This window comes from Penicillium canescens, assembly GCF_028828765.1.
Source record: "Penicillium canescens strain IBT 15451 chromosome Unknown utg000003l_segment0_segment0, whole genome shotgun sequence".
NCBI classification, from domain to species: Eukaryota; Fungi; Ascomycota; class Eurotiomycetes; order Eurotiales; family Aspergillaceae; genus Penicillium; species Penicillium canescens.
In genome coordinates, this window is record NW_026703965.1 from 3,142,043 (window position 1) to 3,163,606 (window position 21,564).

General features: G+C 51.2%; 8 protein-coding genes across 8 annotated transcripts; 6 read left to right on the top strand and 2 right to left on the bottom strand.

Annotated features, from left to right (window-relative positions):
* Nucleotides 1-403: 403 nt before the first annotated feature.
* chl1 (DNA helicase) lies at nucleotides 404-3,330 on the top strand (the record flags this gene model as incomplete). The annotated part of the gene is made up of 8 exons (XM_058513396.1): nucleotides 404-515; nucleotides 564-568; nucleotides 636-726; nucleotides 777-943; nucleotides 991-1,623; nucleotides 1,675-2,340; nucleotides 2,389-2,559; nucleotides 2,614-3,330. 8 exons carry the CDS (start codon nucleotides 404-406, stop codon nucleotides 3,328-3,330), a joined length of 2,562 nt encoding a protein of 853 aa, XP_058374725.1.
* A 343-nt stretch (nucleotides 3,331-3,673) lies between these two features.
* On the top strand, nucleotides 3,674-4,431 carry N7446_004648 (60S ribosomal protein uL15; the record flags this gene model as incomplete). Its single annotated transcript, XM_058513397.1, has 3 exons — nucleotides 3,674-3,705; nucleotides 3,830-4,028; nucleotides 4,213-4,431. The coding sequence occupies 3 exons, from the start codon at nucleotides 3,674-3,676 to the stop codon at nucleotides 4,429-4,431; spliced, it is 450 nt and encodes a 149-aa protein (XP_058374726.1).
* Nucleotides 4,432-4,865: 434 nt separating this feature from the next.
* Nucleotides 4,866-6,217, bottom strand: N7446_004649 (uncharacterized protein; the record flags this gene model as incomplete). The annotated part of the gene is made up of 2 exons (XM_058513398.1): nucleotides 4,866-5,673; nucleotides 5,728-6,217. Coding segments are annotated over 2 exons (1,209 nt in total), but the record flags the coding sequence as incomplete, so codon positions are not given.
* A 622-nt stretch (nucleotides 6,218-6,839) lies between these two features.
* Nucleotides 6,840-12,349, top strand: pld3 (phospholipase D; the record flags this gene model as incomplete). Its single annotated transcript, XM_058513399.1, has 3 exons — nucleotides 6,840-12,157; nucleotides 12,211-12,279; nucleotides 12,343-12,349. The coding sequence occupies 3 exons, from the start codon at nucleotides 6,840-6,842 to the stop codon at nucleotides 12,347-12,349; spliced, it is 5,394 nt and encodes a 1,797-aa protein (XP_058374728.1).
* A 311-nt stretch (nucleotides 12,350-12,660) lies between these two features.
* N7446_004651 (uncharacterized protein) lies at nucleotides 12,661-14,226 on the bottom strand (the record flags this gene model as incomplete). The annotated part of the gene is made up of 1 exon (XM_058513400.1): nucleotides 12,661-14,226. One exon carries the CDS (start codon nucleotides 14,224-14,226, stop codon nucleotides 12,661-12,663), a length of 1,566 nt encoding a protein of 521 aa, XP_058374729.1.
* Nucleotides 14,227-14,571: 345 nt separating this feature from the next.
* orlA (putative alpha,alpha-trehalose-phosphate synthase subunit Tps2) lies at nucleotides 14,572-18,212 on the top strand. Its single transcript, XM_058513401.1, has 4 exons — nucleotides 14,572-14,807; nucleotides 14,876-15,342; nucleotides 15,396-17,652; nucleotides 17,708-18,212. The coding sequence occupies exons 2-4, from the start codon at nucleotides 14,944-14,946 to the stop codon at nucleotides 17,872-17,874; spliced, it is 2,823 nt and encodes a 940-aa protein (XP_058374730.1). The 5' UTR covers nucleotides 14,572-14,807; nucleotides 14,876-14,943; the 3' UTR covers nucleotides 17,875-18,212.
* A 551-nt stretch (nucleotides 18,213-18,763) lies between these two features.
* N7446_004653 (putative MFS monocarboxylate transporter) lies at nucleotides 18,764-20,179 on the top strand (the record flags this gene model as incomplete). Its single annotated transcript, XM_058513402.1, has 1 exon — nucleotides 18,764-20,179. One exon carries the CDS (start codon nucleotides 18,764-18,766, stop codon nucleotides 20,177-20,179), a length of 1,416 nt encoding a protein of 471 aa, XP_058374731.1.
* Nucleotides 20,180-20,603: 424 nt separating this feature from the next.
* N7446_004654 (PDGFA associated 1 family protein) lies at nucleotides 20,604-21,470 on the top strand (the record flags this gene model as incomplete). The annotated part of the gene is made up of 3 exons (XM_058513403.1): nucleotides 20,604-20,652; nucleotides 20,705-20,772; nucleotides 20,844-21,470. 3 exons carry the CDS (start codon nucleotides 20,604-20,606, stop codon nucleotides 21,468-21,470), a joined length of 744 nt encoding a protein of 247 aa, XP_058374732.1.
* Nucleotides 21,471-21,564: the final 94 nt, after the last annotated feature.

The following is a 21,564-nucleotide window of genomic DNA, read 5'->3' on the forward strand; positions in this document are numbered from 1 at the left end:
GGGAAAGGAGAGAGAGAGAGGGGGGCATCTAAATGAAAAAAGTGCGCCAAGAGAGGGTAACTGAACCAGCCCACTTTGCGGACAGCCATACACAAACATCTCTTCTTTACTCCTTCCCCACCCCCGCCAGGTCAAACATCCGCGTTTAATAATAGGGAGATCTATTAGTCCCCCCTTAGCCTCATATTTGACAGGTCTAAGACAATGGCGATGGCAAAGGGCACTTCTCGACTTCCATCTATTGGCTTCTCTGTCGTGCAGTAGCCCCGGGACCCGCAAGTTATTGTCTCCTTTTTGACTGGAGCCTTATGAACTCCACCGCGGTGTTCCATTTTTATCCCTTCAAACCCTCCTGCTCGGGGACTATACCGAAACTTAGTACTTTCACGTCATGTCCTCCACTATGCGCGATTTCCACCATCCTTATACGCCATACGAGATCCAACAGCAATTTATGCAGGCTCTGTATGGCTGTTTGGAAGAGAGCAAGATCGCCATCTTTGAATCCCCTACTGGTAAGCGCGGCCACTAGCTGTTTGTTTCCAATCTAACGTGCCGTGCAGGTACTGTAAGTGCATCAGCCACAGACAGGGATCTCAACCGTGTGACATCAATGCTAAGCCTCTCCCAATTAGGGAAAATCCCTAAGCTTAATCTGTGGCTCTTTGACATGGCTACGGGACCACAAGCGCGAGGCGTTTCAAGAGACGGTCGACGATGCAACATGTATGTCTATTCTTATCAGTGAGATAAGCTTACAAGCTGACATGTTTGAGGCGATGATGGTGAGCCAGAGTGGATGATCGAATTTGCCAAGCGGGAATCCCGCCGGGCCATCACCGAGAAGCGACAGGAATTTGAGGCTCGACTCGCCAAGGTTCGCCAGGAGGAAGAACGCCTAAAGCAGGCCCAGGACAGCGCCGAGCGGCCTAGAAAAAAGCAGGTATGAATATCCCTGCTTTGGGAAAGGCCATATACTAACCTGGATAGCGACTTGACGAACCAGCGCCAGCGTCTGAGACTGCCGACGAAGGACAATTTGTTCTCGATGACTATGACAGCGACACAGAGCAGAAAAAGCCTGATTCTGGCAACGATGGTCTGTCTGCGAGCACGTTGGCTTTATTAGAACGGTTCAAAGGGCAGTTCTCTTCCCAGAAGAAAGAAGAAGGCGACGATGCGGATGACGAGGTGAAAATCTTCTATTGCTCAAGAACGCACTCTCAACTGAGTCAATTTGCCGGCGAATTGCGGCGAGTCACGTTCCCGTCCAGTATACCTAGCGACCTTGATCCAGAGAGCAAAGATGACCTCTTCGCACTCGAAGAGCGTGTGAAACATCTCTCGCTAGGTTCTAGGAAGAATCTTTGCATCAACCCCAAAGTTCGGGCTTTGGAGAACAATACCGCAATCAACGAAATGTGTTTAGATCTACAACAGTCCGGTGTTGCGGCTGATAAGAAGTGCGCATTCCTTCCATCTAAAGACGATGAGGCTCTAGCTCTTCAATTTCGGGACCATACTCTGGCGACAATCAAGGATATTGAAGACATCGGCTTGGTCGGTAAAGAGCTTGGAATATGTCCCTACTATGCATCCCGTCCGGTTATCAAACATAGCGAGGTCAGTTCTACAGCATGCAATTACGACATTTGCAAAGCTAACAAATTCCAGATTATAACACTCCCATATCCACTGCTGCTGCAAAGATCTGCCCGTGAAGCTCTCAATCTGTCCGTCAAGGGTCACGTTGTCATAATTGATGAAGCCCACAACCTGATGGATGCAATCGCCGGTATCCATTCGGTATCAGTCACACTGAATCAACTGCAAACTGCCATCACGCAGCTGACGGCATATGCTCGCAAGTTCAAGAATCGGCTAATAGGAAAGAATCGGAACTATGTTGCCCAAGTCATTCGGCTGGTGAGCTCCATTGCAAATCATCTACGGTCAATCTCCCAACAAAAGGGGCAATCAGAAGGATCAGTGCAGGCGTCAGATCTCATGGCTGGCAAAGGAGTTGATCAGATCAACCCTTACAAGCTAACTCGGTATCTTCAAGAAAGCAAACTCGCCCGGAAAGTGGATGGGTACGTTGAATCGACACAAGAGGCACAACCTGGCCGCTCCAAAGACAAGACCACTATGCCGGTCTTGTTCCATATTCAAAGCTTTCTTCTTACATTGATGAACCCTTCAGAAGAGGGACGCCTCTTCTATCAAAAAAGTCAAGACGATACCATGCTGAAATACATGCTTCTGGACCCTACCAACCACTTCCGAGAGATTGCTGAAGATGCCAGGGCCGTCATATTGGCTGGCGGTACCATGTCCCCTGTAAGTTTTCTTCTCATTTACAATACCATGCCCTAACTCTGTGTATAGATGTCAGACTATGTAAACCATTTGTTCTCATATCTGCCTCCGGAGCGACTTGGTACTTTCAGCTATGGCCATGTTATTCCACAAACCAACCTAGTGGCGCAGTCCTTGACGCAAGGGCTTTTGGGGTCTGAATTCGATTTCACCTATGAGAAACGAAATTCCGAAAAAATGGTAAGATATCCACAGCCCAGACACGTTATTGTGCTTTATTAAAATTTTCGCTAGATTGTCGACCTTGGACGCACCTTAGCAGCCCTTTGCCAAATCATCCCAGATGGCGTTGTTGCTTTTTTCCCCAGTTATGACTACCTAAGCCAGGTTGTGAATATCTGGAAGAAACCAATACCCAACGGTAACGGTCAATCCACCCTCGATCTACTGGAACGAAAGAAGAAGGTTCTCTACGAGTCCCGTGAAGCAGTGACACCAACAGACGCATTGCTACAGGAGTATACCGATGCAGTTGAATCGGGATCTGGGGCATTGCTTCTTTCTATCGTAGGTGGAAAGTTGTCAGAAGGCATCAACTTTTCTGATAAGCTGGGGCGAGGCGTCTTTATCATTGGCCTACCATTCCCTAACATTCGCAGCGCTGTCTGGCAGGCTAAGATCCAGTACCTCGAGGAAAAGGCCTACAAGCAGGCCTCTGGTTCCGAGTCTGAAAGGAAAGCAGCAGGCAAAGCGGCCGGAAGAGACTTTTATGAGAATTCTTGCATGCGAGCAGTGAACCAATGTATTGGGCGAGCTATTCGACATGTCAATGATTATGCTGCAATTGTCATGATCGACCGCCGATATGATTCGCCTCGCATCCAGGGAAAATTGCCTGGTTGGATTCGAGGGAGTCTGGTGCCAGCACCGCCCAGGCGGGCGGCTCAGATGACCGTACAAAGACTTTTCAAGTTTTTCGCCGAAAAGAGGCGTAGCACAGAGCAAAAGTAAAAATTAAAGGCGAAAATAGACCAACAGGTTGCATACATGGAAAGCAGTGTTGACTACATGTAACTCAGGCTAATGTAAGTTAGTCCAACCTATGATGTCAATTTTGGACTAAACAGCCCTAAATAAACCCGGCAGAATAAACAAATAGTAGGCGGTGTACTATCAGCAGCTCACGTGGTCATGACAAAGCTAGGGTCAGGGCTTGACCCTATCACGGGACAAGCGAATTTGCTAGCGCACACTCTAGCTTGCCCAAGCCTGGATTTCAACATCCAAGACGGAACGACCCTCCCCCTTCAACGCCCAATACACACGGTCTTGTCGAAACACCACCGCCGACAAGATGCCTACCCGTTTCTCGAAGACCCGGAAGCAGTGAGTCGACACCCTTTCCTGTGCCGTCTGAATCGAACTCTTTTTCCCGCAGATCGCGACGTCAAAAAGATCATCTCGACATCGCATATCCAACATGTCACTAACCTTTGATTTCTTCACACAGCCGCGGCCACGTCTCGGCCGGTTACGGTCGTATCGGCAAGCACCGCAAGTCCCCCGGTGGTCGTGGTATGGCCGGTGGTCAGCACCACCACCGTACCAACATTGACAAGTTCCACCCTGGTTACTTCGGTAAGGTTGGTATGCGGTACTTCCACAAGACCAACCAGCAGTTCTGGAAGCCCACTGTCAACGTTGACAAGGTACGTTTGAATATCCGAATCGAGCCGTGAAAAGAAAAAATTCGTGTGGATTGGTCCCGGGTGTATGGAGAAATGGAACCGACAGCGAATTCCGAACGAACAAAAAGGGCCAATTGACACGATGGAATACGGCACCAATTTTTATCTGGATAATATCGCTGACCAATGGTCTCTTTTTTCACAGCTCTGGTCCCTCGTCCCCACCGAGCAGCGTGATGCCTACCTGAGCGGCAAGAAGACCGACGTCGCCCCCGTCATCGACCTCCTTCCCCTCGGCTACTCCAAGGTCCTCGGCAAGGGCCGTCTCCCCCAGATCCCCGTCGTCGTCCGTGCCCGCTATGTCAGCCGTGACGCCGAGGAGAAGATTAAGGCCGCCGGTGGTGTTGTTGAGCTCGTCGCATAAGCGTTGATTCAAGTTGGTGTTTCTGGAAAAGGCGGGTGAATAGGGGCAACATCAGCCCTGTGTTCGGTCTTGCGTGAATCAAGTTCGTTCGCACGGAGGACGATCGGAAACTCAAAATGAGACTGTCGGGATCGAAAGTATCGGTACTGGCGATCGAAAAGAAAAAGGGTTTTTTGTGTATGCAAATCAGCATAGCATGGCCTCCGAATGCCCTTACGATTTCACATTGTGTTAAACAAATACCATAAGGAGGATTTTTTCAACTTGTTCATGCGCTCGCTATCTGAGGGCGACGTGTCAGTGTTACTGAGACTTGCTCATGTAGATTGGATGGTCAAAGCTGCTTAGTCCTGGGCATGTGCTTCCAATGTTGTGTCCCGATTAGGTATGGGCTACGTCTTCGTAGAATCATCGGTCGTGGTAAGGTATGTCGGCTGCGATTGATGTTCGACTTTGTTATGGTCAAATCATATGGCATATAACTGTGTCGTTCTACACGTTCAACTCGTCACATATGTACATCTTAGATCTTCGACTCCCGCACCGAACCTCGTCGGCCGGCCTTATCCGAATCTGCCAGTGTCTCACTGATAAACCGAACAGCCTCGTCGACCATCTTCTCAGTCACCTCATGACCCGCCGTCTGGTCAATGATGTCTTCAAAAGACACAGCACCGTCACCAAACCACCCATCGGACGAGATCCCCTGCTTGAACCAATTGAGGAACAGCTCTCCGCGATGATAAGGCACAAGCTTGTCTACGCCGCCAGACAGATTCAAAATGCGCTTACCAGCCAAGCACTTGGTCAAGAGTGGCCGCAGTGTCTGCTGCTCGCTTTCCGATGGCTGAGGCAAGGTTCCTTCGCGCAATGGCCCAGCTGAGGGCCCGCAGTCCACATGCTTCAGCATCATACTAGCAGGATCGTATTGCTTGACCGTATCAAGGAATGATGTTGGCAAAGCCTCCGAGCCAAGAACCTTCGCACCTGGAGGGTTGCTCTCTGTCCATGATGGAAGCTTCGACAGTCGTGCGCGGTCTGCCATGAGGTTGATATAGTCCGGGCAACCAATGATAACTACACCGGCACTAACGCGAGGCTCATGCAGCAAGCAGCTCCACGCTGCGTGTCCGCCCAATGAGACACCCAGAACTAGGTTCTCGGTGATCTTGTGCTCACCACTGGGGAAAGTGTAGGCTGCGAGGTAGTCCATCAGCAGCGATGTATCTCTGGCAGTGCCCTCTGTTTCAAACATTAGAAATCGTACCAATACAACCCTCGATTACTTTCACTCACGGAAAATAGAGAACATATCTTGCGCATGGCGAGGATTGCCTTGTCTCCATGCCTCATTGGCAAGAGGATCAACCATACGAGTTCCGTGGTTCCGCTGGTCAAAAGAAACAGCAATCAATCCCTTAGCCGAAGGCGTATCTATATTTCTTGTATTCCAGTCGGTGATGGTTGAGTTGGCGATGCCGGTCATTCGTTCTTGAGTAGCCAGTCTGGGGTGAAGGAGCCATAAGCATGCTACTTCGGATGCCTCTGGATGGAGCTCTTCCAATCCAAAGACTGTTACTGAAATGCCGGCAATTGCGTAGACTTTCTTGGAGATGTTGGCCGGCTTCGGCCGGCCCGAGTCGTCAAAGGACTTCAATGGGTCGGTCATTGGGACGGGACAGACTGTATATTGGAATTGGACAGTAGGATATGAGAAGCAAGGTGAGTGGTTGAGGGGTGAAATGGCGGGGAGAGTAGATGGTTGTTTAACGGCGACTCGGGTATACTAAGAAAAGCCGAGGGCCTTACACATATTGTCCCTAGGCACATTCAACGTATAGTTTATTGTTGATCTAGACTTATATCTCAGTGCATAAATCTATGCTCTGCAGCTTAGCATCTAATTATTGAATTTCTAATCTTTGCAAATGTACTTAATTGGGTTAAGGATGTACTGCTACGCTACTGAGACATATATATATATATATACCTTTAGAACACTTTGATATTGCAAAGCCCTGTTAATCAATGAATCTACATCTAAACACTGTCGTACTTCATACTTCTATACTACAATATACTGTAGTTGGCCCAACCCCTTTTTCAGTCTGACCGCCCGCTCTGTGGCTGTTCAGCGGGCCTTTCTCCAGTCGGAGCGCATCAACTGGGGCGGAACTCCACCGAACTAAATCATCTCCAACGCTCCTTTAATGTCAACACTCGCGTGTCCATCTTCACTTGTCTTTTTTTTAATATATTTTTTTTTGCGCTTTTCAATCCTAGCATGACGCGAAGAACTTTTGCACTGTGACAGGGTCTCGATTGATCCACACGTATGTAAAGTGGTTCCTGACTCGCCACATAAACCGCAACTGTTAATCACCTTGCATTAGCACCACCCTGACAATATGTCGGCCTCTTCAGTTCACAAAGAGCCTGAAGTTGGCTCTCTCAAAACCGACTCGAAGAAACCCGAGCCCCTTTCCATCTCAAACGGTCCAAAATTAGCGTCGCCCTTCCCTTCCCCTACCGATACGAAGAAACCAGCCTCCCTTAAACGGGCGCCGACCACAGACGAGAATGCAGGCCTGGACTCCTATCAGATGAAGGAAGCTGGAAGGATACTGAAGGACACCGAAAATCGTCCGTCTTCACTAAAGCATGGCTCTCCGAGGGGCAGATCATCCCTGAGTACTCGACCGCCAAACCGGTCGACCGACGAGCAGCAACCATGGCCTCGCCATCAACGCCAATCATCTATTCCTGGAGTCTCCCCTCCATCCCGTGCCCAGAGCGTGCAATTCCGAGACACCGATACCGAAGCTCAGTCCCGGCCGCAATCGCGGCCCGCGTCTCTACACGGTGACGAGGAGGAGGGTCCAAAAGGGAAACAATCTTTGTTCGGCAAGCTCAAATCATTGGCCGCTGCACCTGCCTTTACTTCACATTCACGATCCCCGAGCAGTGCCAGTGCGGACTTCCGACCAGTCCAACCCGACGTTGCGACCCCGGGCTCAGAAAGGGGAGAATTCCGTTTCCCAGAGCCTCTGGCAGAGGAGGGGAGTGAGATTGATGCCGACGCAGAAGAGAGCGGAGGTGAGCAACGCGAGCGCCGGGAAAAGAAGAAATTGCCCAGGCGTCGCAAGCAACAACAGGAGGAATCTCACACCGCACCTACAACACCTAAAACCACACGCCGACCATCTTTCCATTTCGCTTCTTCCTTTGCGCCCTTTGAAAACTATCGGACCAATCTATTCCCCCGAAGAGCCAGCACTACGGACTTCACACCCCAGCAGCGTGAGGGTGTCTCGGAAGATGAAGGCCGTGAGAGGCTCAACCGTCGTACAAGCCGCCCTTGGGCTGCCAATCGGGGCCTGAGCTACACCGGGCGGCAACCAGATGGCACCCAGGACGAACAGCGGCCCAGTAATCTGAGACGATTGACTGGGTTCGCCGGGCCTGGAAATGAAGAGAGCTTAGCAGCCAGTTGGAGACGCCATCGGAATGAACGTGGTACTAGCGCCAGTGCTCAGCGATGGAAGCAGATCAAAGCCGGTCTCAAGCTTATTGGCCAGCGACGAAAGCCAGACAATACTGTGGACAGCAAAAAGTCCGCCGAGCTTCTTGCTGAACTCGCTTCGGCTGTGCCCGCTGCATTGATTTTGGCCAGTGCGTTCCAACGTGACGAACATGGCAGCAAGCGAATCCCTATCCTCCTGGAGCAGCTCAAGGTTCGTGTTACGGACAGCCGCGTTGACTCCAGCTCGGGTGATCGCCATTTGGTCTTTCGAATTGAGATGGAATATGGCAGTGGTATGACGCGGATGAAGTGGATCATCTTCCGCACCCTGAGAGACTTTGCCAATCTGCATCTCAAGTACAAGCTCCACCTGGGCACACAAAAATACATCCAGCTACGGACGAGCGAGAACAGCCCGAGTCTCCCTCGTTTCCCCAGGAGCGCCTTCCCCTACATGCGTGGTGTGCGTGGTCTTGAAAGCGAATTTGAGGATGAAGATGAGGAAGGTGGTTACGAGACTGGTGCTGAGGGAATGAGTGGAACAGAGAGGCCGATGAGGAGGAAACAGAGCCAACAACCAAGCCAGCGTCGAGTCTCTGGAGCAATCATCCGCAGAAAGTCCAGCGTTACCAACCAGGAAGGCGAGTCAGCTGCAGGACCTCCCTCTACCCACGAAGGAGTGACCGGGAAAAAAGAAACATACCCAGAAAAGCAGCGAAAGAAGCTCGAGCTCTATTTGCAAAAGATGATCAGGTTTTTGATCTTCAGAGCTGACAGTAACCGTCTGTGCAAATTCTTGGAACTTTCTGCTCTTGGTGTTCGTCTGGCCGCAGAAGGTAGTTATCACGGCAAAGAAGGGTTCTTGATCATTCAGTCCTCAAAGGGTCTTGATTTCCGGAAAGCCCTGACTCCCTCTCTGATCAAGAAGCGGCATTGGCCCAAGTGGTTCTTGGTCAGACACAGCTACGTCGTCTGCGTGGATTCCCCAGAGGAGATGAATATTTACGATGTTTTCTTGGTGGATGCTCATTTCAAGATCCAGACACAAAAGATCAGCCTTCGCAACCAAAATCCAAAGGATCTTGCCAAGTCCGCGAAGCAGTCTGCAAGACACCCTCAGCACCACACCCTCCGACTTGAGAACTCGGAACGTAAGCTGAAACTGCTGGCTCGAAACGAGCGTCAACTCCAGCAGTTTGAAGACTCGATCCGTTTCATGGCTGACAACACCCCCTGGATGCAGCCCAACCGGTTCGACAGTTTTGCGCCTGTGCGACAAAAGTGTTTTGCACAATGGCTAGTTGATGCTCGGGACCACATGTGGGTTGTTTCGCGAGCAATCAACCAGGCGAAGGATGTCATTTACATCCACGACTGGTGGCTGAGTCCAGAGCTGTACCTGCGTCGCCCTGCCGCCATCAGTCAGAAATGGCGGCTGGACCGTCTCCTGCAGCAGAAAGCTCGTGAGGGCGTCAAAGTCTTTGTGATCATGTATCGCAATATTAATTCTGCCATTCCCATTGACTCGGAGTATTCCAAGTTCTCTCTCCTTGACCTCCACCCCAATATCTTCGTCCAGCGTTCACCAAATCAGTTCCGTCAAAACACCTTCTTCTGGGCCCACCACGAAAAGCTTTGTCTTATTGATCACACTCTGGCATTTGTTGGAGGTATTGATCTATGCTTTGGTCGTTGGGATACTCCGCAGCATCAGCTGACCGATGACAAGCCCACTGGCTTCGAAACCACGGATGGTCCTAAGGATGCAGACCATTGTCAGCTTTGGCCTGGAAAGGACTACTCCAACCCCAGAATTCAGGACTTCTATGATCTTGATAAGCCATATGAGGAGATGTATGATCGCAACGTTGTGCCGCGTATGCCTTGGCACGATATCTCCATGCATGTCGTCGGCCAGCCTGCTCGGGATCTTACTCGTCACTTCGTGCAACGCTGGAATTATATCCTTCGCCAGCGCAAGCCCACTCGACCGACTCCCTTCCTCTTGCCACCGCCCGACTTCAACCCCGCTGATTTAGAAGCCCTGGGTCTGGACGGAACATGTGAAGTACAGATTCTCCGTTCCAGCAGCATGTGGTCGACCGGAACCCCAGATGTCACCGAACACAGTATTATGAATGCCTACGTCAAGATGATCGAGGAATCTGAACATTTCGTCTACATCGAAAACCAGTTCTTCATCAGTACTTGCGAGATTGATGGCAGGAAGATCGAGAACCTCATTGGAGATGCCCTGGTTGAACGTATCGTCCGAGCTGCCAAGAACGAGGAAGCATGGCGCGCGGTCATTGTCATTCCGTTGATGCCCGGCTTCCAGAACACAGTCGATAGCGAAGGTGGTACTAGTGTGCGTCTCATCATGCAATGTCAATACCGCAGTATCTGCCGTGGAGAAACCTCCATCTTCGGCCGCCTCCGCGCTCTTGGAATTGAACCCGAGGACTATATTCAATTCTTCAGTCTGCGAGCCTGGGGCAAGATCGGACCGCAGAAGCAGCTGGTGACCGAGCAGCTTTACATTCACGCCAAGTGCATGGTTGTGGATGATCGTGCTGCTATTATTGGATCAGCAAATATCAACGAACGATCCATGTTGGGATCGCGTGATTCCGAGGTTGCGTCTATCGTGCGAGACACTGATATGATCATGTCAAGCATGAATGGCAAGCCATACCTTGTTGGTCGATTCCCGCATACACTGCGCATGCGCCTGATGAGAGAGCATCTTGGAATTGATGTCGACGAACTCATGGAGCACGACTTCGCTACAGAAGAAGAGCTGCGCAAGATCCAAGTCGCCGAGGGTAATGGCCGCCCAGCTGACAACCGCGAGCGTAGAAACTCTGGGTCATCGGTCATCGAACGTCAAGATGAGAGGGAGATGATCGAGCGTCGCCATCGTGTCCAAGACGAGTTCCTTTCTCGCTCAGAGAACATGTATAGCTTCAACCATGACGTCGATTGGGAACAGGGTAGCAACCCTAACCTCAAATCGAACCGAAAGCTCACTGCTGACCCGCGAGTCACTGATAACCCTGATCATAGGAAGGACGTAAATGGTGACGGCGCTGACCATTTGAAAGCTGCCACTTCAGCTGGATTGGGAGTTGGCCGTGATTCGCAGATGGTGGCTAATAAATCCGAGGCCTTGCTCTCGCCAATTGCTTCAGAAGGCAAGGGTACGATTGAGCGGCCATACTCTTCACAAAAGCCGTCCCGCTCAGCCTCGACCCGCAAAGATCTACGGCCTGGGTCTTCGAGCGATATCATGCGCGGATTTGAAGCAAATGGAGATGCCTCGGCACAGAACCATGGCGGCTCTGGAACATCAAGTCGCGAGTCTGAAACCAACGGTGTCGGCTTGATTATGTCTAAGGGAGAAGACCACGAGACATTCAAACACCCACATCCTTCCGTCCCAGACCTCAAGCGTATCTTCATTGATAAGGACTGCATGAGGGACCCAGTCATCGATTGTTTCTACCTGGACACATGGCAAGCCGTCGCTGAAAAGAACACAAAAATCTACCGATCTGTGTTCCGCTGCATGCCGGACAGCGAGGTCAAGAATTGGAAGGAGTACAAGGAGTACGCCGCATATGGCGAGCGCTTTGCAGAAATGCAGAGCCAACAGGGCAACAAACCCGCCCAGCCAGCCCAGCAAAAGCAAAGCGGACCTCCTGGAGCTGGTTCAGTCAGCTCACCCATCTCAATCACCTCTCCATTATCTTTCATCAGTCCCAATAAGATCGACACTCCGCCAACGGATCCGAAATCCCCTCAGACAATCGACGAGAAGCTCAGCGCTCGACCCTCAGATGCCAACCGCCCCCATTCCGAGCAGTTGGCTAAGCAAGAGACGCTGTCTTCCATTGACGAAAAGGCCCCTTTGAAGGTGGCTTCAGACCCAAATCTGTTGACTACCGCGCAAAACGGATCCGGCGATGACAGTGTCGTCGCAGGCGACGATATTGAGAAGCCTCGCGCGACATCGGTCCAAGTCGATTACTCCGAAGCTGTGAATCTGAACTCGACCAGCCAGTCTCGCAGACGTAGACGGAGGGCTACCACTATTGGCTCTAAGCGTGATCCCCTTGGCGGAGACGAGTTCCTGGATAAGGGACGCGCAGAGGATCTCCTCAACAAGGTCCAGGGCCATCTCATCGCCTGGCCGTATGATTGGTATGTTGACTCCTTGGTTTCAATGTGTGTATTATTTACTAACATGTTGATAGGCTCGAGAAAGAAGAGCAGGGTGGAAACTGGCTCTATGCTTTGGATCAGATCTCTCCATTGGAGATCTAGTAAGTTGACTCCTCGACCTCCAGCCTAGGTTGGCACATGAACAAATACTAACCGATATATAGCAATTAATCTCTCTGCTTGTATTGCTTTGCACTTGTCGGCGTCTTTCTGTTTTTTCCAACTGTTTGTTAATATTTGCTTTGTTCAAAGTCTCGAGCGCCGTTATAGCGATTGATGCATTTTCACTCGGTCTTTTTAGACTTTTGTTCTTAGCTTTTCGGCTGGCGGCTGTCTTTGTTGCATGCTCCTGCGCATGGAGTATATTAAAAGAAATAATTTTCAATCCCTACTATCGGAAAAATATAAGAGGGGAAAGGTGTTGAACTATTATTAGGCTGTATGGATTATTTTTTCTACTGCTTCGTCGCTCGCCGTGTTATCTAGGAATGGTTACCCAGGTACACGAGCTGATTGCGAACGTTCTCCAGGGTATCAAAGTTGGCATGCAGGGCAGTCGTAAGAATACTCAAATTCCTGTTCTTGCCGTTACTCGTCCAATTGTCGCATGCTTGACGAAGCTGTTGATGCGCAGTCACGAAAGCGCCCTGCAACTCAGATGTGCGAGTGCATGAACGGCCCAGATCGTTCATATAATGGGTCGGATCTTGGATGCACAGCCGGTGTGCAACAAGATGGTTCCCCTTTGCTGCGGCGGTACGCTTGGTATTGATGAGAGAACGTTGGCCGCGCTGGTGGGCGAGTTCATCAACATCTGAGGTAGCTAGTAATGAGCTCGCGTCGAAGAGTCCAGGAGGATCCACTGCGATGCCGACGGACTGAAGGTCAACTTCAGTGCCATAGAAATGCAAGAGGGCAAGGAATTGGTCACCGAGGCGATTGGGCCCTGTGAAACGGCCGTGGTTCATCTTGAGGAAGGCCACGATGAGCATGGCTAGCCCATCTGGTCCAATGCTCGCCTGAGGTGAGCCGAACAGGCCGCGCGCCTCTAGCAATGTACGCGTTGTGGCATACAGAGGCCGGAGGCCGGGATACTCGGCCTGGTAATCCTGCAGATACTCCGTAATGGCAGGGACACCCTCACCACAGTAGAATTGGAGCAAAAGTCCCGTTGGCCGGTGCCGAGCTGATAACGCAGGGTTGCGCTTGTCAGATAATTGAACCTGGCCATTGAACGCATCAGTATGTTGCAAGGCTCTCTCGACTTGACGGAGGAGGCGGATATGGGCATCTTGAATCTGAGGCCGGGTAGGACTGGGTTTTCGATCGCGATCTGGTGAACGTGGAAGGTCCTCATATGGTAAGATGAAATCGAGATCTGAGTGCGCCAGGACAAGACCGGTGCAGTGCGATCCAATTATTCTGGGTGCGTGCGGAACTACCGCCTCAAGAAGTGAGGCTACCTCTGCCCTGAGCTTTTCGATTTGGTCTGTCTCTTGAGAAGTGGGCATAAGGTACTGGTCCAATGCGCGGATCTCCATGTCCAGGCTTGTCTCGCCATTGGCACGAGGCAGAGCCAGACCTTTCAGCCATGGAGATTGTTCCGGCCGCCCATTCCCTGCCGGTTGAATCGCATCTCCTCCAGCTCGATCAAGGGATGGTTGACGAGACCGCGCCTCAATATTATCTTTGCGCTTGCTTTGGTTTTTCTTAGATGTCGGTTTGGGGGTATCAGGTGAGTATTCTGAATTTGGTAGAGCTGGCTCCGTCGGCGGTTGGTAGCCCGCGCGACTCTCGACTGGGATCTCAGGGCGCCACAGTCCCGGGGGATCTTCTTTCGGGTATATTTTTCGGACGAGCCGAGCCCGATTGGCGGATCGATGAGCCTCTAGGGTCTTGCGGAGGCTGTTAGCGAAGAGATCGGGTGTCTTGGCTGCCGCAACAGAGCTGTGGAATGGACGGAAGGAGAGAAGAGGTCGGAAATATCGCTGCATAGAAGCTTCACCGAGGCATGTCGAGATCAGAGACACCGGAGTGGATGTCACCATGCCGAGGATGCATGCAGGTAACATTCTCGACGCGGAACTTTGTATAGAATTGCAGCCTCAGGCAGAAAGAGCCATGTGACTTGATTGGAGAAAGAACCGGGCGAATAACTGCTTTTTTCACAATTTGTAGAGTAATTATAGAGGAGTTTTGGAATTCACATTTATTCTATACTATTTGACCTCATAACTGTCAGTGGTGTCTCACCATCTACGACACATCCTGATTGCAATACATGTATAGCTAAGAAATAAGAGTATACCAAGGAAAAAGTAGATCGACCAAGGGCATCATGACGTAGCATTGAGGAAATATCCACAAACCCGCCAAACCCCCCAAGATCTCAAGTTGACAACTTCTCTCTTTACCTTCACCTCACTTGACCGGTTTCCCAGTTGGTCCCTTGATAAGATCTCACCGCTTGCCCCTCCTTTAGGGTTCCAAGGACTACCAGCACTCTTACCTCTTCTCACTCTTCAATTTGCCCTATATTGATGAACTGTTGACTTGTACCCCTCCAAATCGTCCATGGCTTTACGATAGATTGTTTCGTGTCGATCTTCCTTATCGACTCCCCTCCGAGGTACCTCCCTCTCATTCACCAACTTGCCCACCTCAAGGTTTCCACATCATTGACGCATGTGATTGCAGGAATCTCGTCCCATTGCTACTTAGGTAGTCTCACCAGATCTTGATCTTCGATATACTCCGCGGTTATCATGTCTCAACCCGAGAGCCCCGCCGAAGTGCCCCAGGGCCAGCCGAACCCTGTGCTTGTTGGTCCGGGATTAAAGGCCCTTAGCGAGCAGGCGTATACCAAAGCGACCAGTGCGACCCCCGCCGTGGAAAGGGATGCGACGCCTTCATACTTTAACAACGTCCCTGGGGACTCACCTGTGGACATCGACCTTACCGACATATCCAAACCAGTGCAGACTGCTAGGAAAGCATCGTCTGGCATGGACTTGCTACGCCGCCTGAGCTTGACATCTGATGCCCCCACATCGCCCGAGATGGACCCGCGTGTACAACATCCAGGCCTTCGTCTGAGTGGCCGCCTTATCAGCGCCGCCTTTTGTATACCATACAAGATCGGCTTTCGGTCAGGATCGGATTGGGTACGTGAGGAAGACGATTCTACATAGGGTCACGCTAACTAACGGCACAACAGGAGCTCAAGCCGCGATCCGGCACCTCGGCACTTTTTGACTCATTCGCACATCTTGCTTCGGACGAGACATCTTGGTCCCATACCCTGGTAGGCTGGACGGGAGAGGTCGAGCCAATTGTGGATCTGAAGTCGCCATTGCAGCAGATTCACGCCAATGCTGGAGCCAAGTTGCCTGCAACCCCAAACAACTCTATTGTCAATCAAACACTGAACAAGGCTACTGCTCCGGTGCCTGTAGATGCAACCCAAAAGCCACCTGCTCACCCACTTGTGGAAGGAATGAAGATCAGCCCAAAGGAACGAGAGCAGCTCGAAGAGAAGTTGAGCTCAGGTCGTCATGGCAGGGTGGTGCCTGTGTGGCTATCGGACGCCCCCGAGGAACCCGAAGAGACAATCCTATTGAAAGACCAGGGGAGGTGGCGCCGTTACGCAGAACGCGAACTCTATCCTCTTCTCCACTACAAGCAGCACGGCCCAACAGATGGTCGATCTGAGCGACGCTGGTGGGTCGATTATGTCCGTTTAAACCAGTTGTTCACGGATCGAATCGTGCAAGAGTACCAGGAGGGAGATGTGGTCTGGGTCCATGACTATCATTTGTTCCTTCTGCCCAGTATGTTGCGGCAACGCATTCCGAACATCAAATTGGGCTTCTATCTCCACTCGCCTTTCCCTAGCAGCGAGTTTGTACGATGCCTGGCGAAGCGCAAAGAGATATTGGAAGGAGTGCTTGGTGCCAACATGATTGGATTCCAAACATTCTCCTACTCTCGACACTTTACCTCATGCTGCACACGGGTTCTAGGCTTCGAGTCTAATTCTGCCGGTGTCGATGCCTACGGTGCTCATGTCGCGGTAGATGTCTTCCCTATTGGTATTGACGCACGTGCGATTCAAAAAGCGGCCTTCGGAGCTCCGGATATTGAGAAGGCAGTGCAGGGAATTCGCAAGCTCTATGCGGGGAAGAAAATTATTGTCGGTCGTGATCGGCTGGACAGCGTTCGTGGTGTAGCGCAAAAACTGCAAGCCTTCGAAATCTTCTTGGAGCGCTACCCCGAGTGGCGCAATAAAGTCGTTCTCATTCAAGTGACAAGTCCCACTAGCGTGGAAGAGGAGAAGGAGGACCCCGACAACAAGATTGCTGGCCAAATTTCCAACTTGGTTTCGACCATTAATGGCAGATTTGGCTCGCTGAGCTTCTCGCCCGTCCAGTACTACCCACAGTACCTGTCTCCGCGCGAGTATTTCGCTCTCTTGCGCGTGGCTGATGTCGGATTGATCACCACGGTACGAGACGGCATGAACACAACCAGTTTGGAATATATCGTCTGCCAGCAAACCAACCACAGCCCCCTGATTCTTTCGGAATTCTCTGGTACCGCAGGTACACTGCCTAACGCTATCCACATCAACCCGTGGGATCTTGGTGGCGTGGCCAAAGCTATTGACCAAGCATTGAACATGCCCCCAGATCAGCGCAAGGACCAGCACGTAAAGCTCTACAAGCATGTGCTCACCAACACTGTTGCGATGTGGTCAAGGCAGTATCTCAACCGTCTGCTGACCAACCTTTCCTCTTTCGACCAGTCTGTTGCTACACCCGCGCTCGATCGCGCAAAAATGATAAGACAGTACCGCAAGGCTCGAAAGCGTCTCTTCATGTTCGACTATGATGGCACATTGACACCAATTGTCAAGGACCCACAGGCGGCCATTCCCTCAGATCGGGTGCTTCGTACTCTCAAAAGCTTGTCCGCCGACCCGCGAAACGCCGTGTGGATTATCAGTGGACGAGACCAAGCCTTCCTGGATGAGTGGATGGGCCATATCCCGGAGCTCGGACTGAGTGCTGAGCACGGTTGTTTCATCCGACAGCCTCGGTCGGATGATTGGGAAAACTTGGCCGAGAGGAGTGACATGGGCTGGCAGAAGGAAGTCGTCGAGGTATTCCAGCATTATACCGAACGCACGCAGGGTTCATTCATTGAACGGAAGCGGGTGGCATTGACCTGGCATTATCGTCGGGCTGATCCGGAGTACGGTGCCTTCCAAGCTCGTGAATGTCGCAAGGAATTGGAGAACACCGTTGCCAAACGGTGGGATGTGGAGGTCATGGCAGGCAAGGCCAATCTGGAAGTGCGGCCCACATTTGTCAACAAGGGCTTCATCGCAACTCGTCTGGTCAATGAATACGGCACCGGACCAGGGAAAGCACCGGAGTTCATCTTGTGTCTGGGTGATGACTTCACTGACGAAGGTAAGTCTTGACAACATACTTAACTGCTGAAACCGCTTGGCTAACCTCATCTTAGATATGTTCCGAGCTTTGAAGAAGTTTGAACTGCCTCGCGATCATGTGTACTCAGTCACAGTTGGCGCCAGTTCGAAGCAAACCGATGCCAGCTGGCACTTGTTAGAGCCGGCCGATGTCATTGGATCGATCCAAATGCTCTTTAGTAGCGCCAACCAAGACCATTGAGACGAATCACCAGATAAACGACCTTTCACTATCACCGGCCTCGGCCTTCCACATCGACATGCCGGATTCATCGCAAACGATCTTGAAGATGGTCTGCCTTTTGTTTTTTCTTTTTTTTTCTTTCCTTTTCATTGTGCGCTCACCAGTCACCCCTTACTTTTTTATTTCTGGAGTGGCTTGTTTGTAATCCCATAGATGCGAATATGTACATGTTAGAAAGTGTCCGAATTTTAAGCTTATCGAGACAGCCGGTTTTGCGGGGACCCCGGAGAATTGCGCCATATCAGTCTGGAGTATACAAGTATACAATATCTGTGGGGTCTCCATATGCAGTACAGTACCAGGTACAATGTAATCTGCAACTCCATGGGATATTCAATACCATCGTACATGTAGTTAGTTCTATAAGTTAGTTCTAGGGGAAATGGAGGACACCCGAGGTACTGTAGAGCTCCGGAAAAGTAAATATTTTATACTTCCCAGACATCCTTTTAAATCACACTTACATGTAACTTGCACCTACACACCTCCATACTCACATAGACCTGTGCCCAATTCACCATGATTGAGCATATGCAACTAATATCTTATGTCTCATGCCACGGAAGTGGACCCGTGCCATCGGAAGGGCGCATTCGGCCATCTCTGCGAGCCGTGGAGTCGGAACCAATCCCGCTATAAGTCGGGCAAGTTTTTTCTCCCCGATCTTCACTTTGACTCATTCAACTTGGATTTGTCCTCAAATATCTCATTCAAATAGGGTCTTGGTCAAGAATTCAAGTCTGCAGTCTGCAATCTGCACCTCGGCATGGTCAACCGTGCCATACTCTAAACCGCCATGGCCAACACACTGCCACAATCAACAGACACAGGAAGGAGACCGTTAAGCATGGCCTCCGAAATAAAACACCAAACAGACCTCGAAAAATCCTCCAGCATAGATCACACTCCTCGACTACGCAGCGCATCCTCAGATGAAGAATCAGCAATCGGCTACGACGAACCCCAAGGACCACACGATGACCTCGACCGCGTTCCTACGGCAGCAAGCGCCATAGCCCGCACGCTATCAGCTGTGCGCACACGGGAATCCGGCAAATCTCTCGGTCCACCCCCAGACGGTGGTTTCCAGGCCTGGTCGCAGGTTGCGCTGGCGCATTTTGTCATCTTCAATACCTGGGGCTATATCAATAGCTTTGGAGTATTCCAGACATACTATACCCAGACGCTGGGTCACCCGCCCTCGGATATCTCCTGGGTGGGAAGCATTCAGATCTTCCTGCTGTTCTTTATTGGGACCTTCTCTGGCCGCGCCACCGACGCTGGGTATTTCAAGGTTACACTTGCGGTTGGTGCTACACTTGAAGTCTTTTGTATCTTTATGACTTCCCTGTGTACGAAGTACTGGCAGCTATTCCTGGCTCAGGGTCTTGGTCAGGGTATTGGATGTGGACTTATGTTTTGTCCGACCTTGGCTCTTATTTCGACTTATTTTGTGAAGAATCGCGGCATTGCTATTGGTATTGTGGCTTCGGGTTCGGCGACAGGTGGGCTAGTCTTCCCGGCTGTTATCATGCGTATGCTGCCGCGAGTCGGGTATGGATGGACAGTGCGGACGCTGGGCTTTATTTCATTGGCCACATTGATTCCTTGTGTGCTTTTCCTGAAGCAGCGTCTTCCACCACGGAAGAGTGGCCCGCTTGTTGAATGGGCTGCTTTCACGGAGATGCCGTACCTGTTGTTTGCTATTGGCATGTTCTTGAATTTCTGGGGCTTGTACATCGGTTTCTTCTATATCGGCAGTTTCAGTCGCAACATTATCGGCGTTTCCACTGACAGATCGATCGATCTGCTGTTGGTCATGAACGGAGTCGGTCTGGCCGGTCGACTTGTCCCCAATTTGCTCGCTGATCAGTTCACCGGACCTCTCAACCTGTTGATTCCCTTCAGTTTCGCCACGGCCCTGGTGGGCTATTGCTGGGCGGCTGTCAAAGGCATGGGAGGGTTGTGGACATTTGCTGTGTTTTATGGTCTCTTCGCAGCTGGCATTCAGTCATTGTTCCCCGCGACTCTCAGCACCCTCACAACTGATCTCAAGAAGATCGGCGTGCGTATGGGCATGGTGCTCAGCGTGGTAGCTGTGGCTGCTCTCATTGGATCGCCTATTGCGGGTGCGCTGGTTGAGCGTGACGATGGCAATTATCTCTACGCTCAGATGTTCATGGGGAGTGCGATCATCGCGGGTGGAATCACCCTGTCTGGGGCCCGAGTGACCAAGGTAGGCACTGGATTAGCGCGAGTATAAGCAAGGGATCAGGTGTAAATAGCATATCATATACATATAGCATGGCATACATAGCTAATGAATAGTTAATGAATAATGATCGAAGCCCTAACTTCGAAATCGAAGCGTTGTGGTTTGCCAAAAAAGTTCCCCCCACATGTGATTAATGCCTGCGAGGTGACTCGTTTCCACTTTTTGCCTGATCTTCCTTCAACACTCGATACATTTGCACATTCAGGTACTGTAAGTTTTATTTTTTGGGTCTTCGAGTCTCTGGTATTTGGTCCCTGCTCTCTGGCGCATTGTGTCTTCTAGAGTCACCCCGCTTTACCCCTCTGTGAGCCTGAAGCCCTTGTGAAAACCCTATTCTAACCTCACTTCTTTCTTAGATACGCATTGCTCCTTTGAAGTCAAGAGATACCCTCCCCGAACCTACAACTACAAAATGGCGCGCGGTGGTCGTGGAGGAAAGTTCTCCAAGCCCTCTCGTGGAGGTATGATCGTGTGACAAGCAAAGAGGGTGCAATGACGCTGATCAAACGATAGGAGGCAAGCATTTCAGCAGAGATCTCAACCCCCTAGACAAGGATGGCAACCAAGTTGGTCTCTGGCGGGTACGTGGACCAAAAGCCCAACTCACCACAGCACAAGGACCGCCCATCTGACCCGGATCTCCCCACCACAGGAACCAGAGGACGGTATCAAATCATCCAGCGAAGAAGAATCCTCGGAGGAGGAGAGCTCCTCAGAAGAGAGCGAGGACGAGACCAAGCCCGAAGCATCCACAGGCGCAGGAACCCGTGAAGAGCGCCGCGCAGCCGCCAAAGCCAAGAAGCTAGCAGCCATGAAAAAACGTGGCCAGCAAGCTGCACAGCCCGGTGACCTGCCTCCCTCTGACTCGGAAGAATCCGACGACGACCTCCCCGCCAACCCCAATCACACCGCCAAGTCCCGCTCCATGACGTCCAAGACCGCCGATGCACCCACCGCGGAGCCTAAGAAGCCCGCTAAGGTTAAGGATATCTCGCAGCTGTCGCGCCGGGAGCGTGAGGCTCTGCAGGCCCAGCAGGCGCGTGAGCGTTACCAGAAGCTGCATGCTGAGGGTAAGACTGATGAGGCCAAGGCTGATCTTGCGCGTCTGGCTATTGTGCGTGAGAAGCGTGAGCAGGAGCGTCTGCGCAAGCTGGCTGAGCAGGAAGAGAAGGATGAGCAGGCCAAGGAGCGGGAGCTTATTAACCAGGAGCGGGAGGCGAAGTTGCGTCAAATTGCCATGGGAAAGGGATCTAAGAAGCTTGGTGGTAAGAAGAAATGAGGGATGAGCGGTGTTTCTTCCAATGTTGAATGGTTATGTGATTATGAAATGCATGCCCAGGTAGGATGTGGGTTCAAATGTTGAATATTTAGAC

Bases quoted from the DNA above. Each gene is read 5' to 3' on its own strand.
- orlA (XM_058513401.1), top strand. From the start codon at position 14,944: ATGTCTCAACCCGAGAGCCCCGCCGAAGTGCCCCAGGGCCAGCCGAAC. The intron at 15,343-15,395 runs GTACGTGAGGAA...ACGGCACAACAG, and splicing joins TTCGGTCAGGATCGGATTGG to GAGCTCAAGCCGCGATCCGG. The intron at 17,653-17,707 runs GTAAGTCTTGAC...ACCTCATCTTAG, and splicing joins TGATGACTTCACTGACGAAG to ATATGTTCCGAGCTTTGAAG.